Raw genomic sequence first — 11,215 nt, 5'->3', positions numbered from 1 at the left:
AAAAAAAAAAAAACTACTTTACCGCCCAGCGGTCAAGATGGGGCGGCAGAGTAGCCGCACCCTTTTGATAAAGATGGTGTCGTGTTTAGCAATATGAAAAGGTCAAATACATTAATAATCAGTTTATTAATTAATGTAGAATGTCTCGATATTATTAAGGCTCCGTTTGGGTAACATTACTATTTATTATTTTATTATTATTTTTTACTTGTTAATTTTCATTACTTTTTACTACTATGAATCTATTATTATTCAATATTTTATCATTATTTTTTTATTATTATTTTACTACTATTTACATAATATCTGAAATCACCTCACTACCCAAGTAGATATAGAATACCAACTCTTCACATATAAGTTATCATTTTTTGTCACATAAGTCGACATGACACATGATTAGCCAAAACTCAAGATAAAAAACAATATATATTTATCTTTTGTGTGAAGATTTTGACGAAAAGTCGGTAATTAGCTAGATGGTTCATCCATAATCGATTTATTATGCTTGAGAATGATAAAGAAATATTGTTTCGAAATCTGTCAGTTTATTAGCAAAATCTGTGACCTGGTGCATGGGTCATGCATGTCTAATTCCTTTCTCTTGTTTGTCATTAATTCTTATATTTATTGTAACTAAAAGACTATTTGTAATCAATTTTAATTACAATTAATCATTTGGCTGGAGTTAAATAATCGCAAATATGTAATTTTCTTATAGTAATGTTTCAGGACGATGAAGAAGGATTTGGAAGCAGTCATATATATCCCTGAACACAGCAATACTAGTAATCATTTTTGTGAATTTCATGTAGTATATATCCCAAATTAATGGTAGTCGGTCATTTACAGTACGCCGGCGCCTTTCGACAAACGAGGTTTCATCTGAATAGATCATCAATAATAATGGAAGAGTACGTGGGACATGAACAATTGTTATATATGTAAGTATTAAATAACATGATCCATATATGATTTTCATTATATGTATGCAAAGCCAAGTAATTAATACAGAAAGCAAAGCAGATTTCAAGATCATCACTACTACTGCAAACTCCTTTATTATCTCAAGCCCAAACCCCAGTACGTAGTTTTGGCTGGCTAGCCGCTAGAGTACAGAAAACAAACGTACAACAAAATGCAACCCACAAGCACGTAAGTACTCACGATTCAAGGGACACAAAAAACAAGCAGCTTAATTAATTTAATTGTATGCATCAGGGTGTGCCACGAGGTAGGCCTCAACAGCCTCGAACAGCCCAGCGGCTTTGTCTTTACCAGCCTTAACGTGCTCTTCCTTGATCTCGTGGTCGCCTTTGGTGTGGTAATGGCTGATGCTCTTCAAGATGGATCCTCCATTTGGGGAAGCCACTATCTTGATCTCGTATGAGATTTTCTCGATTATCCCGCTCAGAGCATCACCTTCAATCACGCTGTAGTTATATGTGCAGTTTGCTTCGTCAGTCGCGTCGATTCTGTGCTTCACATACTTGAATTGACTACCTGAAAAAATGACCCATTATACTTAAAAGAAAAACACTCTTTTTGAAGTATTGGATATGAATAAATATAGATAGAAGTTACTATTAGGAGCATTTATTTTATACACATGATGTGGCATCATTTAGATCACACATCTCTTCAAGTGAGTGTTAGGAACAATCAATTAAAAGCAGCCACGCAGTGAGTGTAAAATATATACTACTATAATAGCTTCTCTCTAGTATTACTCATTGAATATAATGTATAAGAATAGTAATTAAGAATAGTACGTACTTTCAAAATTCAAAATGAAGATTAGATTAGAAAAACTAACCAACCTTCGCCAAAGGAGATCTTCTTAATGGTTCCGGGTCCTCCATTTCCTTCGATAATTTCAATGCTTTTAATAGCCTGAGGTACAACCTTTGGGATGAGGTTGTCGGCATCGAGGACAAACGCCTTGAACAACTTAGCCGGTGAGATGACGGAGGTGGACTCGGTCTCGTAAGTGAAAACACCCATGATAACCTAAGACTTGAGATTTGGTAAAATTAAGGATCAAGAGGAGGATTTGATAAAGACCAAGAGATCAGTTTTGTGTTGGTAATGAGGAGTAAATACTAGAGGTTGCCCGGTATTTATAGTCTGAAGCTGAAGGTCAAGTACTTGGGCGTAAGTGTCCCCTTCATGATGTGCCTTGTGGACAATTATTTCTCTACGAAAATGCATGGTTTGTTATGTAGTCAAAGAAGGCAGGCACCTTAGCAAATTATCCATTAAAAAACCCATTTCCATATATATAATTTAAACGCTGTAGTACTAATCTTAATTATTCATTGAATATTTTAAAAACAAAGCTCTATATAATATGAAACATGTGAAGAGACCTGAGTTATGCATCATGACTCGTATATGAGAACCAAAATAATTGGATATTTAAAACTTTTAGGAGCTTAATTAATTTTGGCACATAATAATTTGCAGGTTCATGATGCAAGGGAAGAGACCAAAGTTAGGCATTATGACTCAATACTACTTTTGAGTATGTTTTATTTGAGTATGGCCCCAATGCGAGCAACTCAAACACTACTAATAGCATGTAAATGACGTCTCAGTCACGAAAGATTTTTACAAGGGTTAATTATATTTTACTTCTTTAAATTTTCACTTAATTCATAATATGCAAACTAATAATTGTATCAAAATTGACACTCGAGCTTTTAAAACTTCTCAATCCTCCAATTTCGTCAATGTATAATAAATTTCCATTAGATTTAGGTTGAGTTTGGATGTTGAAGTGAGTAGAGTTGAGTTGAGTTGAGATGATAAAATATTGTTAGAATATTATTTTTTAATATTATTATTATTTTGAGATTTAAAAAAGTTGAATTGTTTATTATATTTTGTATTGGAATTTGAAAAAGTTGTAATGATGAGTTGAGATGAGTTGATGATCCAAACGAAGCCTTAATGCTGCTAGTAGATAGAATGGAAGGGAATTGGAAAGTTTTAAAAGTTAGATTGTCCACTTTGATGCAATTATCAATTCTAAAAATATATTATAAATTGAATAAAAATTTGAAGAGATAAAATGTGATTAACTATTTTTATAAATGTGATTTGCTGTATGAAAAGGATTTTTTTTTTTTTTTTAAAAAAAAAAAAAAAAGCTTTTCAACTTTCAGATGGAATCACTTTAGTCATACGCTATCTAGAAGCGATGATTTTTACGTACATATATAGATAGGTTTTTCAAAGTCGGCCTATGCGAAGAACGACTTGGAGCTAGACTTTCATTAATTCGGCAATGGTCGGCCGGCGTCGGTCAACATTATCCATCCTTTTCCTTTTTTCGGTTTCACAATGATTTTCTTTTTAGAGACTCCAAGTTTTAAATGAGATAATGGATCTGTTCGTACTATTAGATGGCTTAAAAATCTCCCCCAATTTCCTACTATTAAAGAGGTGGGTGCTTATTTTAATTGCAATATTAGTCCGAGAGAATTGTTAGGTCTTCATATAAGTTTGGATTTGAAAATACTTTTATTTCATCTCATTTCATTATTAAAATTTTTATAAATTCTTACGTAAAATAGAATAAATAATTCAACTTTTTTAAATTTCAAAACAATAATAATAATAAAAAATAATATTTTATTCAACTTTTAATTTTTATCTTAATTCATCTCATCTCAACTCACTATCCAAATCTAATAAAAATATTTTACACTGACCTAACTTGATGTAACACATCATCTATTTTGTAATAAAAACAGATTTACAATAATAAACCACATTAAATTATGTCAATGTATAAATGTACCCCAAACCTTTCTTGTCCGACAATATATGTACAGACTCCTTCGTTCCTCTCTCTAGAGAATAATATATATATATATATATATATATATCTATTCTATTATAATAAGTAGCTATCTAATTGTAAATAGTAATTTTTATTTTTTTTTCGTTAACTTTTTTTATTTTTCTATTAAATCTGTTAAGTCTTGTTTTACCAAAAACTCTTGATCATTTGACGTGTAACTTCCTTATAGAATTTAATGAATAATCCTCTTTTACTAAAAGGTCATTAAGACCCTTAACCATTTAACGTGTAGCTCCTTTGTAGAATTTAATGAATGATTATGTTTTACCAAAAGATCCTTAATAGCCTCACGGCCTATATGAATTGATCTCTTTTTCATATCATTTTTGTTCTGACAATATACTCATTTTCCTTTCTTTAACCTTGTATTTTTTTTCCCAGACAAATAAGCTACTGACATTTTCACATTTTTTTATTTAAATCATTATGTTAAGTATATCTTGGGACTAATGCATCTGTGGCCGTTCCCTAGTTAGTGTGTCTGTGTCTATATATATATATATATATATATATATATATATATATATATATATGAAAGATCAATAGATTGAATAGCAGACAATGGTGGGTTTGGATAGAGAGTTCAGATGAGATGAGATGTTTTGTTGAAAGTTGAATAAAATATTATTAGAATATAATTTTTTAGTATTATTTTTATTTTAAAATTTAAAAAAATTGAATTGTTTATTATATTTTTATATGAAAATTTAATAAAATTGTAATTATAAACTGAGATGAGTTGAGAAGAGATGTATGGATAGTATAGAATTTTTTTTCTCGTACGTCATTACATAATTCCCTCGTAATTTTTATCATGTAAACTTTGAAGTCCAAAAGTTTAAATCTATTTTTTATTTGCTCGTTTCATTTTGTTTACCGAACAAACCTTTCAGTTCTCTTTTTAATCCGATAAAAGGCCCTTCAAGTTTACGTCCAAGTTTCCAACAGAAATAAAAAAAAATTAAAAAAAAAACATTCAATTCTCTATCCAATCCAAAAAATAATAGGATCATATGCTCTTGTTTAGTCACAATATCATCATTGTACGTAGTTCAATAATCTCACTACAAGAAAAAAGACCTATTGCGGCGATTTTATGGCTGTTGGAAAAAAAATCTCCTCAATAGGTCTTTAATTGCAGCGAATTGTGAGTCGCCGTACAGTTCTAACATCAACTTTTCAAAATGTCCTATTGAAGCAATTTTTACTCCAATTGTGGCGAAAAACTTGCTGCAAGAAACTTTTAATTGCAACGGATTGAGTCGCCACACAGTTATCTTATTGCAACAATTTTAATTCCTATTATGCCGAAAAAAGTCGTCGCACTATGTTGTAAACTTGTTGGGACAAAAGTGAAATTGCCGCAATGTGTTTTAATTTTAATGCGATAGGCACCAAAACACACTAATTAATTTTCTTTCCCCCCCTTCAATTTTGCCCCTTACAGTACTCGCATATCCCGATTCCCCTCTCTTCCCAAAATTCCTCCATTTTCGTTCTTATTGCAAATTAATTCAAACTCATCATTTTCTCCAGGCGTCTTCTCCTTTGCTTATTTGCCTAGTCTCTTTCTCTCACCCTGAAACAGAGGAATCAGAGTCACCCAGAGAAGATTTTAATGTCGCACCACCAGCTCTGTAAACGCCCTCCCCCTTCTCCCTCTTTTTTCAAGACTTCTTTGCTTGGAACAATTTGTTTGCTTTATGTTTACTTGGAAGAAACTCCCGAAAGAAATGGAAGAGGAAAACTGTCTCTAGAGATGCCCTTGTAATTCACTCAACACATTTTAGCTGCCTCTATTTCCCAGATCTGCTCACAAACCCTCTTTTTTTTAATTTATTTCCATTCTTGTCTCCTTATGCTTGTTCCATTTTAGTTGAAGCTATAAGTAAAGAAGATTTTGTGAAGATCCAGGTACTCTTCCACTCGGTCATTGTACCATTTTATCTACTTTCTTGTTCTTTTTCTTCAAGGTCATTGCTTCAATGTGAATGAAGAAAAAAGCTCTCATATTTCTTTCTATATTTTGCGTTGAATACTCATTCTATAAAATGTGTGCTCGTTTCATTAGCAGGCTTGATATTTGACTCCATTTTAGTAGTATTTACTTTTGTTTTATGTTTTTATTTTTAGCTTGCTTGTGCATGCAGAAATCTATTCTCAAAGTAGATAATTCCTTATTGTGGATGTAAGCAAAAAGTGAAAGAAAATCTTGCAAAAAATTGATGGTACTAAATTCTGAATATAGTTGTAATGTTTCTCTCTATTATATAATGAGACATATATATATATATATATATATATATATATATATAAACTGTTTCACCTTTGAAAGGTCCACAAAAGATGTTTAAATAACTTTCCATTAACTTATGATTTCGTCTTTGAAATTCTAATACTGTTGTTAATGTTTTTTTTTTTATTAGAAACTCATACCTAGGCAGGCAATTAGAAAGAGAATGCTTCAAATAATGTCCTAAAAAGTTGGACTTGAGATATGATTCCATCAAGTTTGAAAGATGTTTAAAGATACTATACTTAGGTTCCTAGTGGTAACTTGGGTAAGATCAGTTTGTGTTGAAGAGTGAAGAGAGATAAAGGATTCAAGCTGTTTGCATAAAAGCCACACTGATATTAGAAGATGATATTTGCTATTACCCTCATTTTCTCATAGTGAGCTATTACAATCTGTTTTCATATTTATAGACAACTTCTAGTATCTGACTCAAATATGTTAAGTGAACAAAAAGATCTTTTTGTTCTCCTAACAAATCGTGGCTACTCTTGTTCTCTCTCAAATCAAGTAAATTTTGTGAGGTATCTCATGATTAATGTTAAACAGTAAAGAGTAGAGTACTACAGTTCTGTTTGGATGCTAAGACTATCTCAGATCATTTGTAAATAATAGTAAAGTAATTCGTTAATTAATAGTTTGTAAATAGCAATGAACTATTTGCGAATAGTATTGAAGTAGCCTGAGAATATCTGAGAACATGAGTTGTGTTCCCAAACAAGCCTAAGGAGAAAGAAACTCGATCAAATTTTGAAAATTATTGTGATAATGTTGATTAATGTATTTTTTTTTTTTTTTTTTTGCTATAAAACAAAAGAAATTTGCTACAGCAGCTAGGTTAGGGACTTTATATACCCTTGACCTCTAGGGAAGACCAGCAAAGCTACTACTGGGGACATGTTACAAACCATTCTAATAATCATGGTGAGAGTTCAAACTTATTTGGCAAGCAATTAATTAGTTGGGTTACTTTCATTCTCAATTGACTTTGAAAGTTGCGTATTTTCTATTGCGATGAAATTAAAAACTAAAGCCTAAGGGGGGAAAAGTTGGACCAAACATTTTTAGTGCATGGGACCATCATTAACAAAATAACCCCTAGAATATATTTTAATAATTCCCCCAAGTTTTAAGGGAGAACCTTGTTTTAGTAATACTGTTCATCTAGGTTCTAGCCCGCGAACCCAGTATACTCAGGTCGAAATCCGAGTTTCAAATCTAGGTTGGAATCTAGACCAGGTTAGCGCAAGTCAAACTCGGGCCAAAACCCTAATTGAAACTAGTTTTTAAAAACCCGAAACTCGAGTTTTGGGTTGCTTTTTTTAAAAAAAAAAAAAAATCAAAACCTACATATTATGAATATTTTTTCATGAAAAAATGTTGATCTAACATTCAAGCTCTATTTATTTAATTTTTTAAATCAAAACCTACATGTTCCTTGACCACCAATAAAAAGCCAAATGGAGAAAAAGAGTGAAAAAAAACCATAAAATGAATGATTCATTGGACATAATATCCATTTTTCTTTTGAGTTTCTATCCATTTAGTTGCTAGAAAATATTTTAAAAAAATCAAAACAGAAAAAAAAAAATGGGGGACTAGGTGTACCCAGATTTTTCTATGCAGATGCCGGCCAAAATTGTTCTAGATGAACAGGCCTACCTCGTTTAACATATATATACTAGTTGATGGGAACCAAGGTGGGCCTACTCTTAAATATCCTTTGCAAGTTCTGGATGGGCCAATTACAAGATCAAGGGCCTAGAAGATCAAATAAGCAATGTACGGATTTGTGCAATTCACTTGGGATGAAACTAGCAAGAGCCCAACACTCAAGATGGGCTTGAAAGAAAGAGAACCAGTTTTGATCCACTTGATTTAAGCTGTAGAAAACATAACTTAGAGATAAGGCCTATTGTTATTGGAGGCTTTCAATTTGCTTAAATGATTTATTTTATTAGTTTAGAATAAGTGTGGTTGAAGCTGCTTGGCCCACACGTCTTATTTTTAATGAACTAGAGTTTTCGGGAAGGCCTTGTATTTTGGCCAATGGCTTATTTGGAAAGTTACTCTTTAGGAACTAAGGTTTCAAGAGGTTATTGTAGCGTTACTGTAACCGCGCGTACTATAGCCGCGACACTGTTCATCCAATGGCATTTTGGATAAAATGGACTTTATTTTGGCTAGGGTAAGAGGTTACTCCTCTTTTTCTTGATTGAACTCTTAAACTTATCAAAGGTAAATCACAACCTTTGTGGCGTTCCTCCTTGTAATCTGGGTTCTTGAGACTTATTCTTCAACAGGTCTAGATTTTAATAGAATCTAGGTTATTGAAACTAGTTCTCATCGAGTCTAGATTTTCCATCCATTGACTTGATTTTGGCTTTCTTGGGGAGTTTTCAAATTGATTGTGGGTTCAAGGGATTTTATTCCCACGGATTCATATCATTTGGTATTTAGAGCCAAATTTTCAATCAGGTCTGATTCTATCTTTTAATTCTTGCATCTTTAAATTTAATTCTAGGACTTCACTGTTCTAGAGTTGCCAAAAACTAAAAGTAAAGGAAACAAAAAGTAGGCTGTCGAAAGTTTTAGAGTTTTTAGTTTGGCTGAAATTTGCATCACCTAGGATTTCAAAATTCTAGGGTTTCTTGCATCTCTAAGTTTGTCAATTGCTTAGAGTGTCATTCCATTGTTTCTCTTATACTTCATTGTCAATTTTTGTGTGCTTGAATTCAATTGTTTGATTTTCACAATTGAATATTGTTGTTTGTGATTGAATTAGAGAAAAGAAAAGAAAATTCGAAAAAAAAAAAAAAAAAAAAAAAAAGGTAGCATATTCAAAGGTTGCTACATAGTTACAACAAAGATAGAAATACATTTATTGATTGAGTTTTGTCATCACAAGGGCTGAATACATCTTTCTAGCTGGTATCTTGTTTCATAATTACTCTTTCCCTCGTATAAATTCATTGAGTCTCATGTTATTTTATTCTTTCCATGTTTCTTGTTCTTGTTTCTTGGATCTATATTACTGGTTGGAATAATACAAGGTTGTGTTGTCTTGATTTTTGTTCAACTAGTTCTAAAAGAACTTGAGCGAGAAAACTATTGAGGTAAAAGGCAAGAGAGTGTGAGACTATTATAAAAAAAAAGTCAATTAAGAGTAAAATACGAGTGGAATGCTATTATTTTAGTGTAAACACGTAAGGGGGTGTGTGAGATTTTCCACTAATATTTTTTTTGTGCAGTACATTACGATGTCTCATATAAGTGACTCATCACCAAAGGGGATGACAGATAATTCATCTTTTGTGTTGCAATCCATGCAGCAACAGTTTGAGCAGTTGAACTTAGTGTTGGGTGAAGTGAAAGATAGGATAGATCATCAAGATGCGATAATTAGAAATCGACAGGGCAAGAGAGATAGGAGTCGAAGGGAGTCTAGTGTTGAAAATGGGTATGAGAAAGAAGAGTATGGTGATTCTCTTGTTCCACGCGTGCACTCAATACACAAATTAGATGGATGATGCAGAGCAACAGAGAGAGAACATTTTTCATATTAGTTGCCATGTCAACAATAAGGTATGTAGTATGATCAATGATGGGGGGAGTTGTACTAATGTGGCTAGCACTACTCTGGTTGAAAATTTGAATTTACCAACCTTAAAACACTCTAGACCATAGAAATTGCAGTGATTGAATGATTGTGAGGAGGTTAGAGTGGACAAACAAGTGTTAGTTACTTTTTCTATTAGGTAGTATCAGGATGAGGTCTTTTGTGATGTTATGCTTATGCATGCTGGCTATATTTTGTTGGGGAGGCCGTGGCAGTATGATAGGAGGGTAACACATGATGGGTTCAAGAACATGTACAGTTTTGAAAAGGAGGGCAAAACAATCAAGCTTGCTCCTTTAACTCCAATTAGGTCTATGAGGACCAACTGAAATTAAAAAGTAAGGTTGCTCAAAAAATAAAGAGTGAAAATGAGAGTGATTAAAAGAGAAAGAGTGAAAATGAGAGTGATAAAAAAAAAAGAGTGAAAAAGTGATTGAGCATAAAAGAAAGAGTGAGAGTGAAAATGAGCATAAAAGAAAGAGTAAAAAAGAAAGTAGAGAAGTGGCTAAGAGTAAAGAAAAAAGAGTAGAGCCATGAGAGAAAAAAAAAAAAGTCTGCAGAGAGAAAATGAAAGGCAAAAGTGAGTTTCTATACAAGAGAGAGTGAGGTTAAGAGAGTTTTCTTCGCAGATCGCCCTATGATTTTTCTTGTCTATAAGGAGTCTTATCTTACTCTTGATGAAACTAACCAGTCTCTTCCTAGTTTAGCTGTTTCTTTGTTGCAGGAGTTTGAGGATGTATTCCCAGAAGAGATGTCAATGAGTTGCCATCCATTAGAGGCATTGAGTACCAGATTGATTTTATCCCCGAGGCTGCTATTCCAAACCAACCAGCCTATAGGAGTAATCCAGAGGAGACGAATGAGCTTTAGAGGCAAGTTGAGAATTTGATGAGAAATGGGTATGTGAGTGAGAGCATGAGCCCTTGTGCAGTACTAGTGCTACTAGTGCCAAAGAAGGATGGGACGTGGAGGATGTGGGTTGATTGTAGGGCGGTCAACAATATCACGGTAAAGTATCATTATCCCATTCCTAGATTGGATAATATGCTTGATGAATTGCATTGCTCATGTATTTTCAGTAAAATTGATCTTAAAAGTGGGTACCATCAAATTAGAATGAAAGAGGGTGATGAATGGAAAACTGTTTTTAAGACTAAGTATGAGCTTTATGAATGGTTGGTTATGCCATTTGGACTAAGTTTGTGGTTGTGTACTTTGGTGATATTTTAGTGTACAGCAAGGACTTAAATGAACATATTGAGCATTTGAAATATGAGTTTAATGTGTTAAGATGTGAAAAGTTGTATGCTAATTTCTCCATCCATTGACTTGATTTTTGCTTTCTTGGAGAGTTTTCAAATTGATTGTAGGTTCAAGGGATTTCATTCACACGGGTTCATATCACTAGTAGTGTGGCAAAACAAGTTTCTCAAAG

General features: G+C 32.8%; 1 protein-coding gene across 1 annotated transcript; it reads right to left on the bottom strand.

The window, feature by feature from the left end:
• Positions 1–945: 945 nt before the first annotated feature.
• Positions 946–2,094, bottom strand: LOC109019364 (major allergen Pru ar 1-like). The gene is made up of 2 exons (XM_019001643.2): positions 1,821–2,094; positions 946–1,503 (listed from the first exon to the last, which is right to left on the bottom strand). The coding sequence occupies exons 1-2, from the start codon at positions 2,002–2,004 to the stop codon at positions 1,205–1,207; spliced, it is 483 nt and encodes a 160-aa protein (XP_018857188.2). The 5' UTR covers positions 2,005–2,094; the 3' UTR covers positions 946–1,204.
• Positions 2,095–11,215: the final 9,121 nt, after the last annotated feature.

Source organism: Juglans regia, chromosome 7 (assembly GCF_001411555.2).
Source record: "Juglans regia cultivar Chandler chromosome 7, Walnut 2.0, whole genome shotgun sequence".
NCBI lineage: Eukaryota > Viridiplantae > Streptophyta > Magnoliopsida > Fagales > Juglandaceae > Juglans > Juglans regia.
The sequence above is the reverse complement of the archived record's forward strand: the minus strand, read 5'-3'. Positions and strand labels throughout refer to the sequence as shown.

Coding starts and splice junctions, on each gene's coding strand:
- LOC109019364 (XM_019001643.2), bottom strand. CDS start 2,004: ATGGGTGTTTTCACTTACGAGACCGAGTCCACCTCCGTCATCTCACCG. Junction 1,504..1,820: donor GAAGATCTCCTTTGGCGAAG/GTTGGTTAGTTT, acceptor TCATTTTTTCAG/GTAGTCAATTCAAGTATGTG.